The sequence below is a fragment of the Aquarana catesbeiana genome, linkage group LG04 (assembly GCF_042186555.1).
Source record: "Aquarana catesbeiana isolate 2022-GZ linkage group LG04, ASM4218655v1, whole genome shotgun sequence".
NCBI classification, from domain to species: domain Eukaryota; kingdom Metazoa; phylum Chordata; class Amphibia; order Anura; family Ranidae; genus Aquarana; species Aquarana catesbeiana.
Genome location: NC_133327.1, coordinates 287,501,128 through 287,520,378, shown reverse-complemented (window position 1 = coordinate 287,520,378; position 19,251 = coordinate 287,501,128). Strand labels below are relative to the sequence as shown.

General features: G+C 42.9%; 1 protein-coding gene across 3 annotated transcripts in view; it reads left to right on the top strand.

Annotated features, from left to right (window-relative positions):
* Positions 1-19,251, top strand: part of LOC141139983 (glutathione S-transferase 3-like) — a 70,817-nt gene that overhangs the window by 32,019 nt on the left and 19,547 nt on the right. For 2 of the 3 annotated variants that reach the window (XM_073626657.1, XM_073626656.1), the window contains exons 3-4: positions 6,977-7,028; positions 10,683-10,815. In XM_073626657.1, the coding sequence (XP_073482758.1) occupies positions 6,977-7,028; positions 10,683-10,815 (185 nt within the window). Of the gene's footprint in view, positions 1-6,976; positions 7,029-9,512; positions 9,650-10,682; positions 10,816-19,251 lie in introns of those variants that run through there. The other variant, XM_073626658.1, reaches the window with a different exon arrangement.

Genomic DNA, 19,251 nt, shown 5'->3' with positions numbered 1-19,251 from the left:
TTTTTCTTCGTATAATGTGAAAGATGATGTTATGCCAAGTAAATAGATACCTAACATGTCACATGTCATGGTGTCAAATGGCACCAAACTTCAGTACTTAAAGATCTCTATAGGCAACGCACGTTCCTGGGAGCCAGGAGTGCCAGTGATGCACCCCAGAACAGGAGATTCAGAACTGCTCTGTGCAAAAACTTTGCACAGAGCAGGCAAGTATGACGTGTTATTTAAAAAAAAACAAAAAAAAAACACACATTTTAACTTTTACAATTCTCATTCATTTCATGAATAAAAAAAAAAAAAAACCACAAAAGATAACCTGATTTTTTTTTTTTTTAGTAAAATAGATACCTAATATGTCACGCTTTAAAATTGCGCACACTCATGGAATGGCGCCAAACTTCAGTACTTCCATAGGCGACCATTTAATTTTTTTTTTTTTTACAGATATTTAGAGTTACAGAGGAGGTCTAGTGCTAGAATTATTGCTCTCGCTCTAAAGATGGCGGCGTATGTAACCTGTGTGTATCTGGCTCTGATACTAGTCACTGACCTCACCACACCTCCCTGTAATATAGATCCTTGCTATCAAGCACATGCAGTTTCTTGTCAGCTGCAACAGTCCTGGTAAGGGCAGCATGTGGAGTTTTCCTCCTAGGAACACAAACGACTGGCTGGCATGGGTCTTTCTTGTCACAGTGGGGTAGATTTAGTAAAACTGGAACACTCAGAATCTGGTTCAGCTGTGTATAGTAGCCAATCAGCTTTTAACTTCAGTTTTGGGATAAATTTAAGTTTTGGGAATAAAACCTGAAGGTTTCTAGGCACAGCTGCACCCGATTTAGCATTCTCCAGTTTTAGTAAATCAACCCCAGTATCCTCCATCAGGTGAGCAGTGCTCTGCCTGCAGTGGGTTGTGTCTTGCTCCTCCTCCAAGTGGAATCTCAGTATCCTGACCTAGTCAGCGGTGTGGTAAGCAGGGGGTCGCCTCCATTGTTTTCCCCTCTGCTGAAGTGCTCAGTGTTTTTATTTTTTTCTTTTTTTTCAATTGAACTGCTTTCAGTAACATGTCTGATACGGAACATGAGGGAAAATCGCTCCTCTGCTTTGGAGCTGTGGTGTTATTTTAGAGGAATCTCTGGGGGGGGTTCTCTGTGCTTAAGATACAATATGTTACCAAAAGTATTGGGACATCTGCCTTTACATGCACATGAACTTTAATGGCATCAGAGTCTTATGCCCCGTACACATGATTGGATTTTCCAACAAATGTTGGATGTGAGCTTGTTGGCGGAAAGTCCAACTGTGTGTATGCTCCATCGAACATTTGTTGTCTGACTTTCCGCCAACAAATGTTGCCTAGCAGGTTCTCAAATTTTCCGCCTACAAATGTTTGTTGTCGGACATCCCGATCGTGTGTACACAAGTCCGTCGGACAAAAGTCCACGCATGCTCAGAATCAAGTACGAGCCAGAGATATAAAACGCATTCGTAATAGAGACATCACGTACGTCTGGTACGTCCCTACGTTCGTAATTGTTGGCCAACATTTGTGTGTATGCAAGACAAGTTGGAGCCAACAACCTTTGAACAAAAATCCACGGTTTTGTTGTCAGAAAGTCCAATCGTGTGTACGGGACATTAGTATGTAGGGTTCAATATTGAGTTGGCCCACCCTTTAGAGCTGTAACAGCTTCAACTCTTCTGGGAAGCCTGCCCATAAGGTTTAGGAGTGTGTCTATAGGAATGTTTGATCATTCTTCCAGAGGCGCATTTGTGAGGTCGAGCACTGAAGTTGGATGAGAAGACCTGGCTCACAGTCTCTGCTCTAATTCATCCCAAAGGTGTTCTATCGGGTTGAGATCAGGACTCTGTGCAGGCCAGTCAAGTTTCTCCACCCCAAACTCGCCCATCCATGTCTTTATGGACCTTGCTGTGGGCAGTTATGTTGGAACAGGAAGGGGACATCCCCAAACTTTTCCCACAAAGTTGGGAGCATGAAATTTGTCCAAAATGTCTCAGTATGCTGACGCCTTAAAGCCTCATACACACGATCGCATTTTCCAACGGGAATTGAATGATGACAGGCTGTTGGCGAAAAATCTGACCGTTTGTACGCTCCATCGGACAATTTTTGACGGATTATCCGCAGACAAATGTTGGATGGTAGGTTTTAAAATTTTCTGTGGACAAATGTCTATTGTTGGATTTTCCGAGCGTGTGTACACAAGTCCGTCAGACAAAAGTCCAAAGTACAAACATGCATGCTTGGAAGCAAAGACGAGCTGGAAGCGGTCGGTCTTGTAAACTAGTGTTCATAATGGAGAATTAACATTCGTGACGTGGCAAATTATGAAATCTTGAAATGCAGCGCACAATTCTCTTCTTCTTTAATGGGATAATAATGAAGCTGCTTTGCTGGTGATACCGATGGGGTTATGGCAAATTAATTTTCAAAGGCTTTTTTTCTAGTGATATCAAGAATAATATTATTATGTTTTTTTTTTGTTTTTTTTTGTGCAAGTTACCACAACACCATTATCCTGTAATTTTTAAGTTGGTGTCCCTTGTTAATTTTACATTGTATTTTTTAAAATGTAGCTGCCTATTCCCAAACTATCATTTTGAAGTAAAACACATAGCCAAGTATGCGGGACGTAGTAAACTGCATATTGGGATGATGCCATGATTGGATTATTGGCTGCAATACTGAGAACCCTCACTAGATGTCAGTGTACTTTATACACATGTATATGGTAATGACTCTGCTGTTTCTCAAAATATGTTATGCTTTCCTGCAGTGCTTGATACATTGTTGCAAGAAGCAGTTGCTAATGTTTACCTGTTCACTTGCAAATGGAAAAATTACATTTGACCTGTTTTTGATGGGGAATATGGGTAGAATTATTATTTCTCATGTGGTTTATGGGAGGAATATCATCATGTTAACACCTGACAATGAACATAATTAACCTATTACTGATAATAATATGCATATGATTATTTTTCTGCATGGGGATTATGGGTGGAATATTGTAGTTAAACATACATAGGAATAGGAATATATTTAACCCATTACTGATAATAATATGCAAATAATTATTTTTCTACATGGGGATTATGGGTGGAATATTAGTTAAACATACACAGGAATATATTAAACCCATTTCTGATAAGATTATGCATATAATTATTTTTCTGCATGGGGATTATGGGTGGAATATTGTAGTTAAACATACATAGGAATATATTTAACCCATTACTGATAATAATATGCAAATCATTATTTTTACATGGGGATTATGGGTGGAATATTACAGTTAAACATACATAGGAACATATTCAACCCATTTCTGATAAGAATATGCATATAATTTTTTTTCTATACAATTTCTACAATATTCCACCCGTAATCCCCATGTAGAAAAATAGATATATTCATATTCATATCAAAAATAGGTTGAATATATTCCTATGTATGTTTAACTACAATATTCCACCCATAAGCCTCATGTAGAAAAATAATGATATGCATATTATCAGTAATAGGTTAAATATGTTCATTGTCAGGTGTTAACACAATATTCCTCCCATAAACCCCATAAGAAATAATAATTATACCCATATTCCTATCAAAAACAAGTCAAATGTAATTTTTCCATTAGCAAGTGAACAGTTAAACATTAGCAACTGCTTCTTGCAACATTGTATCAAGCACTGCAGGAAAGAATAACATATTTTGAGAAACAACAGGGTCATTACCATATACGTGTGTATAAAGTACACTGACATCTAGTGAGAGTTCTCAGTATTGCAGCCAATAATCCAATCATCCCATCATCCCAATATGCAGTTTAGTACGTTCCAAGTATTCTACACATTTTTTTTTTTATTGTGCATTAAAAAAAGAACACAAATAAAATGAGACATGCTATCTGCCAATAGAACTTAACCAAAAAGTGCATTCTAAGCATTCAAAAATCTAGAAAATATACCAAATCAAATCATTATTCAACAAAAAAATAAAATAAAAGCCTCATGCATGTGTCCTGCTTCTTAATATAGGGGGTCAACAATGCCAAGAGTTGGTGAACAACTGTTGGCCGACAATTTCTTGCCATTTGTATGCAAGACACGTTCCTGGCCAACGCCCTTCGGACAAGAGTCCGAGGTTTTGTCTGTGGAAAATCCGATCGTGTGTACAAGGCTTTAGAGTTCCCTTCACTGGTACTATGGGGCCAAGCCCAACCTCTGAAACACAACCCCGCACCATAATCTGCCCTCCACCAAATGATTTGGACCAGTGCACAAAGCTAGGTCCATAAAGACATGGATGAGCGAGTTTGGGGTGGAGGAATTTGACTAGCCTGCACGGAGTCCTGACGTCAACCCGATAGAACACCTTTGGGAAAAATTAGAGCGGAGAGTTCAAAACCAGGAATTCTTGTCCACATCAGTGCCTGACCTTGCAAATGTTTTTCTGGACGAATGGTCAAACATTCCCATAGACACATTCCTAAACCTTGTGGACTGCCTTCCCCGAAGAGTTAAACAAAAATCGTACGATCTGGTATCGTATGAGAAAAAATTTTCGTGTTTGCCCCTTCGGAAAATTTTGGAGAAAAGTTGTGTATCAATCAGATTAACATACGATCACTTCGAAAACTGTATTTTTTGTATGATTTTCTGATCGTGTACGGGCCTTACGTTTAGCCAAAACAGCTTTTAAGGGAAAAAACATGAGACTGTATTTACAATCAACACTCTTTGAATGGAGGAAGCTGACCTTTTATCTACAAATCCTTCATTCATAGACTCTTCTTTTGTACAGCTGTAAATGGAGGAGGTGGGCAGGAAGGACAGGCATAGTCTGCACTCTTAAAGAGGGAGTCCCGTAAATTTTTTTTTTTTTTTTTTTTTTTTTTTTTTAAAAGTCAGCAGCTACAAGTACTGCAGCTGCTGACTTTTAAAATAAGGACACTCACCTGTCCCCGAATCCAGCGGTGTCGGCACCCGAGGCCGAACCGTCCCTCGGTCCTCGGGAGCTGCCGCCGCTATTCTCTGTGTGGGAATCAGGAAGTGAAGTGGTGCGGCTTCACTTCCCGATTCCCTACTGCGCATGCGCGAGTCACGCTGTGCATCCTAACTGGTTGCTGCTATCTCCTGGGACCCATGTGTGTCCCAGCAGACAGCACGGCGGGACAGGAACACGGGAGTCTATGCCAGAAGTGGGTGCAAATACCTGTCTTAGACAGGTATCTGCACCCCCCTCCCCCCTGAAAGGTGCCAAATGTGACACCGGAGGGGGAGAGGAATCCAAAAAGCGGAGGTTCCATTTTTGTGTGAACCTCCGCTTTAAGTGATCTATGACAAATTCCTTGGCTCGTATTAACCCCCAAAGCATCAGAAGATTACAGCTGTGGGGGTAGCGGGGATCAGAACAGAGAATTTCAACTAAGGCCCTGTTCACACAGGTGTGCTACAGGTGTTCCATACATCCTCGTACAGGCTGTCCTATTCATGTCAGTTAGGATGCAGCAGCTACTCCTAAATTGACATCCATGCACGTGTCTGTGTTCGGGGCTGTGCACCCGCACCTGCATAGATGTCAGATTGGAAGCAGTGACTACCTGCGTGCAGCTGCTGCGTCCCAACTGACATGAATGTGACTGCCTGTATGGAAATACACAGAAAATAGTGTCCTGAATCAATAAATATAAGAAACATCTATAAATAATGAGATAAATTAATATACAAAAAGTCTCCTTTTAAACACTTTGTGTAAATGCTGATAACAAACCACTACTGAAAGTGTCAAAGTGCTTCCTCCACACAACCTTGTGTGGGCCCCCCCAGAGGGCAAACAAACTCACCAAATATATATGACCTCTTATCAAAAAAGGTCAGACAGCATTCAGATCATTGCTTGCGGTTTAGGGACAGTTGCCAAATGCTCCCTTTGACTTAAATGAGTTATGTTCAGTAGGCGATACGCCCACTATCCCGAGGGGGGGGAATCATTTACTGCACCTTGATGCAAAACATGTCTGCAGCATGTGTATACCCCTGTGTGGTTGGGGGGTGGCAGGAAAAGGTGTGGCTACTAGTGTAGGAGAATTTTACAGTGAGTAAAAAAAAAAGGAATAAAAAAAAAAAAAACTTTTTCCTTATTTTTTTCTTTTAATTTTTTTTTTTTAGTATTGTGGATAGAACTTCTGTCTGACTTCTATTGCTATGTGTACCCATTAAGGATTTCTGTTCACTTCTTGTCCTAGTGACAATGTTGAATAAAAAGTGGATAAGTGAAGAAGTGAAGGATAATTATTTTTCCCATCCTTTCCAAAAATGGATACAATCCAACCAACCAAAAAATGTGTTAAAAATAAACAGATAGGCAATCATAACCTGGCAATTAAATTGGAAGCCCCGGTTCACACAGGGGCGGCACGACTTGCAGGTCGCCTCACCAAGGCGACCTGCACACGACTGCCACGGCGACTTGCAAAACGACTTCTGTATAGAAGTCTATGCAAGTCGCCCCAAGTCGCCCCCAAAGTAGTACAGGAACCTTTTTCTAAGTCAGAGCGACTTGTGTCGCTCCTATTAGAACGGTTCCATTGTACAGAACGGGAGGCCCCTGTGTGAACCGGCACTAAGGGTGTGCAGTTCATTTCATTTTTTTTTTTTTTTTTTTTTTTAATTCTTAATGACAAGGAGGCCTGACAGGGGGCAGGTAATGCCCTAAAACTGCCCACAGACCTGAGAATATTATTGTTCATGCAAACGTACAGCCTGCCCTTCAAACCATTCTATGCTTGTTCATGTATTTATTTATTTGAAGAAATTATAGAGGCCACAAGTTCTAGTCTTTTTTTCCATTTCGCATTACGGGTACTTGGGTATCAACGGACATTTGGCAGCATACTCAAAGGTTTCATTGACCAATGTTGCTGACATGAATTTTTTTTTTTCTTTACAGTTTGAAGAGAAGCTATATGATACAAAGGAGGAATATGAGAAATTGCGTACGAGTACGTATTTATTATTTTTCGTCCTATCAGTGTTTGCACAAACCATACTTGGCTGAACTGGACTCTGACCTTGTTACTTAATAATATGGTAAATAGTATAAAAAAATGTAAGGAGAATGACCTTAAAAGCATAGGGCCCTAAACGTGGGTACCATATGGTACTGCACTCCGTCTTGTCCGGGCACAACGTATTTCAGTCCACCATAGACTTTGACAGGCTACAGGCAGCAGGTCTGGATACTGCACTAAAGTGCCACCGGTGCTAGACACCCCATGGGGCTGTAATGTGCTGGTAGCCTGCCACATATGCCATTTTACTTTAGCTCAATTGTTAACGTGATAGTAATATCCTTTATCCTCCAAAAATAATCCATACATCATACAGCTACTATTTAATAGCCTTGTAATCTATTTTTCATGAAATGGTTTCTTACTGTGTTTTTCTGCCTCCTTGTAATGTCCTCCTTGAGGAAAAGGGTGGCTACATTCCTACTTACAGCGGGACCATGGGGAATGAACGTAGCCACCATTTAACAGGAAATCAGATCACAGCACCAAAAAAAAATAATAATAATTTGGCAGTTTAGAGCAATAGAAAGTACTATTTTAAAAAGACATCTAGAATATTTAATTTTTAACCAGAGTTTAGTATGACTTTAAAAGAAAATAAATGGAACTGATATTTATTTATTTTTTGTTTGTTTAAAAAAACAAAAAAAAAAAATGTGGTAAACCTGTAAAAATACAGTTTCCACTACTGATTTTTCTTTCTGAAAATGCCAGCACCATGGCTCTATTGTGCCAATATTTATATTCATTAACCCGGAGGAGGTATATATATAGATAAGAATGTTTAATTTTTCTTAAACTTTTCTGATGTGCATACAGGCTCTGGCTTAGAAAGTATTCAGACCCATGGGTCAGCATTACAGCCATGTAAAGAGCATTTTTAGAAGGTTAGCAATGATATCTCCTGCATCTCTTCCATGAAATAATTCATTTAACACCTTGATGCCCACAATATGTAGATTAAGGTTCTCAGGCAATGTTTCTAGGGTTTTAAGAATATTTATCTATGTCCCATTTTAGAACTATGAGCACACAGCGGTGTCACTGACAGTCACTCATCTATAGAAAGGGTCTGACACCCCTCAGTGTGGTTCCTGATCATGTTATCACAATGACAGCCAGACAAGCCTGTTAGCTGCAGATAGATGCACAGTAATAGCTGAGCCAGCAGGTTGCAACTCCACTGTTTATGAACGGTAAATTCATTAACGTTTTTTACATTTTGTTTATACAGTAATCATCTAAAATGTCTATTTACTGAAAATATACTACAGCTACATGAGGTATATAATTGATGCCGGAAATATTAAAAAAATAATGAATTGAATTTCTGATTTTATTTTGCTATTTACTACACAATGGCTGGTGCTCAATATATATGTTTTTTTAAATCTTTGTTTTAGACACAATGTTGTGGCAATAGATGGGTGTGTTCTGCTAGGAAATCTGAACATCCATTCATCTGCAATATTGCTTTTGAAAAAAATTAAGTATATAACTGCTGTAGGCACTTTGGCATAGACAAATAGCATTTGCATTAACCTCTGTAATTAAACCGCATGCCAGTAAGACCTGAATAGCCTGAATGCTGTGAGTCTTGCACATTTTGTGTTAACCTGATTTAAAGAAGACTTAAGTTGCAAGGATACAGGCTCTTTGTTGTAGAAGCCACATGCTGGGGCAAATCCATTCTGCACTACAAGTGCACTTGAAAGAGCATTCGCTGTAAATCTGAGGGGAAGATCTGAAATGAGGGGAAGCTCTGCTGATTTTATCATCCAATCATCTACAAGCAAAAATGCTGTTTTTCTTAAATTTTCCTTGCATGTCCCCCTCAGATCTACAGCGACTGCACTTCAAAGTGCACTTGTAGTGCAAAGTGGATTTGCCTTTAGTAAATAAACCCCGCTATGTTACTTCTGCGTTAAAACAAACATACCTGTCTGTTCCCAATCTTCTTTAGAATGTATATTAAGCTGCACTTGCATGGCTCAGTGTACATTCTCTGTATTTCTTGGTGCAAGTTAAGGCCCATACACAATCAGACTTTTTGACAACAAACATGCAAATTAGCTGTTTTAAGGCAACATCCGACCGTGTGTACGCTTCATCGGACAAACTTTTTCGGTTTTCATCGGACAAAAGTTCGCTCTGCAAACAGACAAAGTCAGATGGAGCAAAGTGTACAGAAAACCATAGGACTTTAGTACAAACACGCATGCTCAGAACCAATGCAAAAGATCAGACAACAATACAAAAGTTGACCAAAGGGTGGCGGTAAAGAGCAGAAAAACCACGTTATTTGGTGAAAGTTGGCTGAAAAAGTCCTGCCGTGTGTATGTTTAATAAGTTGACGGCCAACGCCCTTTGTACAAAAATCCACAGGAAAGTTTGTACAAAGTCCGATTGTGTGTATGAGGCTTAAGAATGAACTCCCACACACATACACAGGAGTTAAATCATTCTAGCCCAGCCAACCAAGATGGCTGAAGATCCCAAACCCCAAAAAAGCCTGAGTAAAGATATTGGAACTGGAGAGGAAACAACGGAAGGCAAGTTTATTTCTAATTTAAATGCATTGTAGTAATATGGTTACACTTCAAGCACCCATTGAAGGTTTAGCTAAACTTGTGCTCTGCCCTGTAATGAAATAACCCTGAGGTGCATGCAATAAGCACAGCCTATCTACTAAATAAATCAGTTGTTCATGGAGCCATTCCACAAGCCCACTGCAGTCACCATATATGCAATTGTGTGATTCTGAAACACCAGCTGCTAATGCTGAAAAACACATATTGCAGGCTTTCTCAATCAGCCTGATATACAAAATGCACTAATAAAGTTCATTCACAGCCAAGACATTTCTTTTTAGTTTTGGATAAAGGAGGGAAGTATTAGAACCTCTGGCAGCGTATTTTTTTTTAATCTACCTGTGTCATGTTGAGACGATTCCCTTTACTTCCTGTTCCATGGATGCAATAGGAAGTGAGGAGAAATCTCTACAAGGTGAGGGTAATCCCCTATTAGCGAGCCCTCATCAGAGCCTCCCCCATTAGTGGCCTCCCCATCAGTGTCCTCCTTATTAGAATCTTTCCCATCAGTGTTCTTCCCATGAGAGCCCCCCTATCAGAATCCTCATCATCAGAGCCCCCCATCAGTGTCCTCCCCATCAGAGCCCAATTGTTTTCTATGTGCCTTGCAGAGACCTGCATATTTATAGAGACACACTAGCTCCTACTTCTCGGTCTTTGGCAGAGGGCAGACTGAGTACTTTTAGTAATAAGGAAGCCCTGCGGGGGATACTTGCAAATTAAAGGTGAACATTGCAATCAATGCTGTTTTGATATATACTGTATATCAAGTTAGCCCAAGGTTGGGGTTTATTCCATGACAGTAGCTGACTGCCTGTGTTTACTTCACTGAGCAGTTGCACTTGGGCCCTGGACCCCTCAATACAAAGCATGTGCCTTTCTAGAGGCTGATTGAAGCATGTTGATTGTGTGATGTAATGGATATATCAGAGTGGATTGACTTTGGCTCAGCTTGACTCATATTTACTCATTCGGCACATGTTCTACATTCTAGGTGGAGATTTGCTGTTTCAGCAAGTTCCATTGGTGGAAATGGATGGCTTGAAACTAGTACAATCAAAAGCCATCCTGAGCTACATAGCTGGAAAATACAACATATACGGAAAGGACCTAAAAGAAAGACTATTGTAAGTATTCACTGAATATGGCATACTTGTGTGTATATATGATATATTATACATTTTTTATATATATATATATATATATATATATATATATATATACACACAGTCAGGTCCATAAATATTGGGACATCGACACAATTCTAATCTTTTTGGCTCTATACACCACCACAATGGATTTGAAATGAAACAAACAAGATGTGCTTTAAAGGCAGACTTTCAGCTTTAATTTGAGGGTATTTACATCTAAATCAGGTGAACGGTGTAGGAATTACAACAGTTTGTATATGTGCCTCCCACTTTTTAAGAGACCAAAACTAATGGGACAATTGGCTGCTCAGCTGTTCCATGGCCAGGTGTGTTATTCCCTCATTATCCCATTTAAAAAGAGCAGATAAAATGTCCAGAGTTTATTTCAAGTGTGCTATTTGCATTTGGAATCTGTTGCTGTCAACTCTCAATATGAGATCCAAAGAGCTGTCACTATCAGTAAAGCAAGCCATCATTGGGCTAAAAAAACCAAAACAAACCCATCAGAGAGATAGCAAAAACATTAAATCTGAAAGTCTGCAGTTAAAGCACATCTTGTTTGTTTCATTTCAAATCCATTGTGGTGGTGTATAGAGCCAAAAAGATTAGAATTGTGTCTCGATGTCCCAATATTTATGGACCTGACTGTGTGTGTGTATATGTATGTGATAGATAGAGATATATATTCTATTATATATAATGCAGAGACATCACCCTATCGACAAAGTGCTGTATAGTCAAAGTTATGGTATTCCCAGTAGTAACCTTTGGGTGTGAAAGTTGGACCATAAGGAAGGCTGAATGCTGAAGAATTGATGCTTTTGAACTATGGCGTTGGAGAAGACTCTTGAAAGTCAAACCAATCAATCTTGAAGGAAATCAACCCTGAATATTCAGTGGAAGGACAGATCCTGTAACTGAAACGCAAATACTTTGGCCACCTAATGCTAAGAGAGGACTCCTTGGAAAAGACCCTGATACTGGGAAACATGGAAGGAAAAAGGAGAAGAGGATGACAGAAAACAAAAAGGATAGATAGCATCATCGAAACAATGAAAATGAAGTTAAGCAAGCTCCGGGAGGCAATGGAGGACGTAAAAGCCTGGCACGCTATGGGCCATGAGGTCACAAAGGGTCTGACACAATTAAACAACAACAAATCTATAGAAGTTAAAACCGTATGCATTGCATTTCAGAAAGTGGTGCCATGAGTGTATATTACCATTTTGTCATTTTGTTATACTAGGATGCCATGGCCTATTACAGACAGCTTTTTTTTTTTTTTTTAATATTTAAGTGTTAGGCTGGGTTCATCCATCATGCATTTTCCATTGAAATTAATGAAAACGCACTAAAGCACATGTCATTGCACATAAACATGTCATCATGGGTTTTAAACACATGTTGCAAGGGGGCGTGGCTTGGGCATGGCAGAGTGAGGAAGCAGAACTCCAGAGCTCCTCACACCCAGCAGCTAAATTAGCCTGATCCGGCAGATATTTTGCTCCTACGCGAACCCCACAGGTATGTCCCAGCACCGACAGGGCCCCCACACAGCACGGTACCGGCACCATTGGAGCATATTTCGGCGGCGGAGGGCAGCCGCATGATGAGACACCTAAAATGGCGGCCGGGAAGGGCCACAGGACGGATGCTGCAATGAGGACCCGAGCACAGCCACAGCCTGCTATGTCCCCCATCCAGACTCCACAAATGGTAAGAGACATTGCCCCCCTCCCTGAAACCCCTGGCTCCTTGGCCTCACTAGATCAGGGATCAGACGTTTCAGAGCTGGTGGGGGACAGGGATTTAAGGCAGCACATATGGTCTCTCCCCACTAGAGAGGACCTGGATCGTTTTGCCACCAGGGTTGAAAAGGCGTTTAAACAGGACATAGAGCAGCTGAAAGCAGACACCACCCAGTTAGGCAACAGGCTGGAGATGCTGGAACAGATAGTGGAGGAAGCATTGCCTGCCATCACTCAGCTTGGGGACAAGTGTGCAGCCCAAGACCACCAAATAGAGACTCTAATCTCACAGCTAGGTGATTATGAGAACTGCAGCCGCAGATCCAATATACACATAAGGGGGGGGGGGTTACCAGAGGCAACAGGAGCCAAGGACATTGTCCCTACACTGCAAGGCATTTTCAAAGAACTCCTAGGCCTCCCCCCTCAGTAAAGCAGTTGAGATTGATAGGGCACACAGTCTATCGACCCCCCCCCCCCTCACAAGATGCAGACAACCCATGTGACATAATCTGCAAACTGCACAAATACACAGTAAAGGATCAAATCATGCAGCTTATGCGCAAACGCCCCTATTTTGCTGGAGCCCACCTGTTCTGTTACCAGGACTTGTCCCGTCGCACTTTGATGCAGCGCAGAGCATTACAACCCCTCCTAGAATCACTACGCACAGCAGGCATCACCTATAGGTGGGGGTTCCCATTCAGCCTATACGCGAGAAGAGATGGAAAATCTGCCACCCTATGCACTGATGACCTCCCACGTTTCCTGTCGCAACTGAGCCTGGAGCCTGTAGATTTCCCTGACTGGAGATTCTCCATGGATATCCAAACAGTAGCAGCACCCCAACCCTGGCAGCAGGCCCGATCCGACCGGAACTCACGGAACCGCAAGCATTCCTCCTCTACAACTGTGAGGCAGGAGTCCCTCGCAGGGGACCGAAGGATCCATATGAACTACCGCACCCTCAGATACACCTGTGATAGCCTCTAGACTTGCCCGTTTGAATAAAAATGGAATCCTCAGATACGCACGCATCAGGAACGTGCGGCCCAGATACCTCATTTGAAGCCCCCTTTTCTTTTCTTTTCACTTTTTTTTTTTTTTTTCCCTTTTGCTCACTATAATCTCTGCACAAGGTCTATAAGGCTGTTGAAGGACACCACCATTTTAGTACATTATTCAGTGCCCTGGTTATCTAGAACCCCACCAAAAGCAAACTCCCCAGACAACTACCGCTTTTACTCCTGTGTGGAGCAGGAACTTCCTGGCTTCCCATGTCCAATCACGACTCCCACATAGGACTACCCGTATTGGGTGCTAGCCCAGATATGGGCACTTTGCCACACTCAGGTGACCCCCCCTATATTAGGGGGGCTACATGAGTCAGGCAAACAGTTTAGGGTAAAACGACATATGGCCTTTTGAGGCGTTAGTGGACCCACACTACAAGATGTTATGTCTACATTATGCTATGATCACTCCCCCCCCCCCCACCTTTATCTCTCCACTCCCCATTTTACCTCTTTTTCCATTACTTAGAAAGCAGAATCACACTTACTCTCACCAGACTCCACAGACTTGTGATGGTCGCCTGGACAACCCCCTCCGATGCAACATGGCCACAATTAAGGTAGTGTCATACAATGTATGTGGTATGTGCTCCCCTAATAAATGGAATAGTCTATGGTTAGAATTGAGAAGATTGGGGGCAGAGGTGCTTTTCTTGCAGGAGACCCATTTCACAGGCTCCTTACTCCCAAAACTACCCACTCACTTATTTTCACAATGGTACCTGAGCAAATCCCCAAAACCTAAATCCAGGGGTACGGCCATAGCTATTCACAAAAACTGCCAATTCCAACCCTCTGATCATAAAGTGGACCCTCAGGGACGCTATGTATTCCTGAAGGGCACCATAATGGGACAAACATACACATTTGCTACACTATATGCCCCTAATGCCCAACAACTCACTTTAATCGACCAAGTCCTCACCAAGCTGGCAGACTTTTGGGAGGGTAGACTAATCCTAGGAGGGGATTTCAATGTCAGCCCTGCCCCGTGTTAGATACCTTGGCGAATAGAACAACACACTCTCATGCCTTCTTACGACATTTCTGAAAGACCCTCCAGGGACATACCTTGGTGGACTGCTGAAGAGCACTACATGCCTCTGAGAAGGACTATAGCTACTATTCCAGTGTCCACAAAGTGGACACTAGAATTGACCTATTACTAGTAGATTAGGGTACACTTGACTTACTACTAGGAGCGACCATTGACCAGATCACAATTTCTGACCAAGCCCTGGCTAAAGTGAGGACCTGGAAACTAAAAGAGAACTTGCTGGACGACCTGGGGGTGGTGGCAGGAGTACAAGAGACTTTAAGACACTATTTCACATAGCGTGCCGCGGCTGCCCCAGCTGATAGTGAACAACGGGGGGGGGGATAGTGATGGCATTCTATGGGAAGGCCACAAAGCAGTTGTTCGTGGCACCCTCATTGCCCTGGAAGCTAAACTTAAAAAGGAGAGGCAGGCGGACTTCCAGAGAGTACTGCAGGCATTACAATGCGCTGAGCTCAGCCATAAACGAAGGTACGACCCTGAGGGGGTCCGACCCCTGAGCGAGCTAAGACAGATTTTCTCTAAACTGCTAGACCGCAGAATAAGCCGCAAACCATGCTACATGGCTCATACTTACAATTAGCACGGCAATAAGTGCGGCAGGTTATTGGCCCAAGCTCTCCATAAAAAGAGACTCCTAGCACATGTGCATAAGCTACACTCTTCTACGGGAGAACCAGCACAACACACATCAAAAATAGCCTCTATGTTCTGCGTCTATTATGCGACTTTGTACAATTTGGACTCCGCCTCCTCTCCAGCAGATGTAGCTCTTAAAAAGTCCCGAATAACAACTTGCCTTTCTTCAATAGGGCTCCCCACCCTATCCCCAGAACAAGCAACTGACCTAGAACACCCAATTACCACAGCTGAACTACTGACCACTATTAAGTCCTGGCAAAAGCCCTGGGCCTGATGGCTTCATCAGGGCATACTATCTAAAGTTCTTTGACAAACTGCAAGCTCCTCTCTGTACCCTCCTCAACTCCCCAGCAACCAATGGACACCTCCCACAGGAGACCTCGCTGGCACACATTACAGTGCTCCCGAAAGAGGGAAAGGGCCCCACCCAACCGCAGAGCTATGGCCCAATTTCCCTGCTGAATATGGACCTTAAGATTTTTTTCTAAAATTCTCGCCAACCGCTTAAAACATTTATTACCCGAATTGATACACCAGACGAGTTTTATAATGGGACGAGAAGCCAGAGATAACTCCAATAGAGCCCTCCAGATTATCCACTGGGCACGTACACGCGATCGAATGCCTCCATACCTGATTTTGTCCTCGGAAGCGGAGAAGGCATTCGATCGCGTAGACTGGGACTTTCTAAATGCTGTGCTCCAGGGTACCGGTTTGGGCCACATATGCTGCATTGGATTTTGGCACTTTACGTGTCCCCCACTACCCAGGTTGCGGTGAATAGGGGCTACTCCACAGCGTTCCCTATCTGGAACGATACGAGACAGGGATGCCCGTTCTCACCCCTTCTGTTTGCGCTGGTCTTAGAACCACTACTGCAGAAGGTCAGAGCCAATCAAAACTTCAGGGGTGTACAGGCGGACTCCCTCAAGCACAAACTCTCTGCTTATGCAGATGACATACTATTCCACGTAGTGAACCCCCATGTCTCGTTGCTGAACCTGATGGGAGAACTAACTGCCTATGGAGAGGTATCTAATTTTCGGATAAACTACATCAAGTCAGAGATCCTGCCGATCACTGTTCCCCCAACCTTAGTGACCTCCCTAAATGGATCTTTCCCTTTCACGTGGGCCACCCCCTCTATGAAATATCTAGGCGTCCAGCTCACGGATCGACCAGACTCCCTATATTCACACAACTACACCCCCTTACTCAAGAAGATCTCCCAAGATTTACAGACATGGGACAAGGTGCTATTTACATGGGTTGGCCGGACGAACATTTTAAAAATGACTATACTGCCCCGCATCCTCTTCCTTCTGCAAATTATACCAATGCATTTACCAAAGCTCTTCTTTATGGACCTGCGCAGCCTCTTTATTAAGTTTGTATGGGGCGGCAAGAAGCCACATCTCGCTATGGCGACGCTACAAAGATCTAAGCTAAAGGGGGGATTGGGCATACCCAACATTTCAATATCACCAGGCAATTGCCCTGCAGCGTATTTTGAACTGGAAATTCCACACACCCTTTAAGTTATGGGTTCCCCTACAGAAAACAATGGCAGGCCGAGATCTATCCTATGCGCCCTGGGTTCCTGCAGAGGATAGGGGGCTCTCTGACTGGGTTTCCCCGTTCACAATACACTCCCTGAAAATGTGGGACAGAATGAATGCACGCTTAGCTTTGGCACCACGGACATCTCCACTGGCACCTGTAGGTGTATACCCATGATTTCCTCCAGGGGAGCAAATGGCCTCACTTGGAACCTTGGAACCTGGACAAGCGACAGGATTTGTAGCCTGGCAAGATTCGTGGAAGGGGGCTCATTGACGCCACTTTCCACCCTACGAGAATGATATGGTAGCTTCCCTTTTGACTTCTGGAGACACCGACAGTTAGAGACCTTCATAGCCTAATGTCACAGACAAGCACAGATCAGAACCACACTAACAGAATTTGAAAGTATGTGGGCAACTACAGATCACCTACCCCATATGATCTCGGCACTATATGGGATGCTAGAGACAGCAACACCCAGCCCCAAACCCCTTTATGTTAAAGAGTGGGAAAGGGACCTCCAACTTGAATTCACAGAGGAACAGCTCCACCACCTAAACTGCCTGACTCACTCGAGCTCAATAGATTCTAAGACCCAAGAAAACTATAAAATCCTATCGAGATGGTACAGGGTGCCTAATACCCTGGTTAGAATTTTTCTCCACTGCTTCCGACGGGTGCTGGAGGGGGTGTGGAATGAAAGGCACATTCCTCCACATTTGGTGGGAGTGCCCTGTGATAATGTTTTGGGTTATGGTTGGCAAACACATTTCAGATCGGTATAGATGGGCATAGATATCCCGGCTCTGCCAAAACATTTTTTGCTCCACATCCCCCCCCCCCCCCCCCATGCCCCTGTCTCGATATAAACAAAGTGCTCTCCCCCACCTCCTCAATGCAGCAAAACGCCTTATACCAATACACTAGAAGAGCTTGCATATTCCAAGCGAGCAGGATTGGTTGAGGAAGGTGAGGGAGATCATGGAAGCAGAGAGCTGGCTCGCAACTTGTAGAGATACCCGCGAGCGATTTGACCTTACCTGCGCAGCCTGGAAAACCCACGTACATGACACAACTATGGCCTCGTCAAGTTTAGATGTTGCATTACTTGTTTTAGCGGATCCTTCCTTTGGGAGACTTGTCCAAGCGAACCATCCCTCAACAACTACAGACTCTACTTGAAAAGTGGACCTAATACACCAACGAATCCGGTGAGAACCATTCCACACGCTTTCTTTGCCTCCCCTAGCTTTCTTTTCCTACTATTTCTTTTCTCCCCCTTTTTTTTTCTTTTTTTTTTTTTTTGATTCTTATGTATTTCTTGTTGCGTTATTACCTCAGGATACCTAGTATCCACCTTTTGAGCTACCTGGACGGTCTTCAGGTTTTTGAGTGACCCAGGTACTCTGAGTTGAGTTCACTAAATGTTTACTTTATGGGAGCTATATATGCAATGACTCTGGATCTGAAGCTAATGAACACCCTACCCCCTTCCAGTTTGGAAGGGAGGCCTGTCCATATAGAGCGAATGTCTGGGACAGGAAGGGTGCCCCTCTGGTCATTACAAGCAGATATGCCTCACTGTTGACACTGTTGTCCGCACTCGGACCATGCAAAATGTACCCCCCTGTATCCCCCGTACCCCTATTCCCCCCCCCCCCCCCCCCCCCAATCAATGTGACCTTGTTGTGATGTCACTCTATTTATAAAATTTGAAAATGAAAATAAAGATTTATATTAAAAAAAACACATGTTGCAATGTATTTTGCATTAAATGTCAACATACATCATAACGCACATGACACAATCGCGTTTGCCATGACATGCATCTTAATGCAGGCATTCACATGCATTTCTATTGATTGCAAGGAAAAACACATAGGTGTGAATCCAGCCTTAAAACTAATGAGCTATCAAGCTATGTAAATGAGTTTTTGTTTTTTTGTTTTTTTCAATCAATTTATCTAAACTCTTATCTAAACCTATGAGGTCACTGCATCTCCTAAAGCCTGGCACACACTAGCAGTTTTTTTGAGGAACGCCACCCCCCCCCACCACCACCACCACCACCAGAACACACCAGCCAGCACTCTTGGCTGAGAGCCATGATAGGGTGCCGATCGGCAGATAGTTTTCGATCATGCCCCTTCGTCAGAAGCCAGCCGAACAGCCACCTTCTGTTGGACTGACTGCCGTACAATCTGGGCTAAATGTTGGCCGGTTTCTATTTAACTTGCCAATGCCGCCCAATATTTGACCCGTGTGTACGGCCCTTTAGGATTCCAGCTGTGTTCAAGATCTAACGTACGTCACATCACTTGAATGTAGA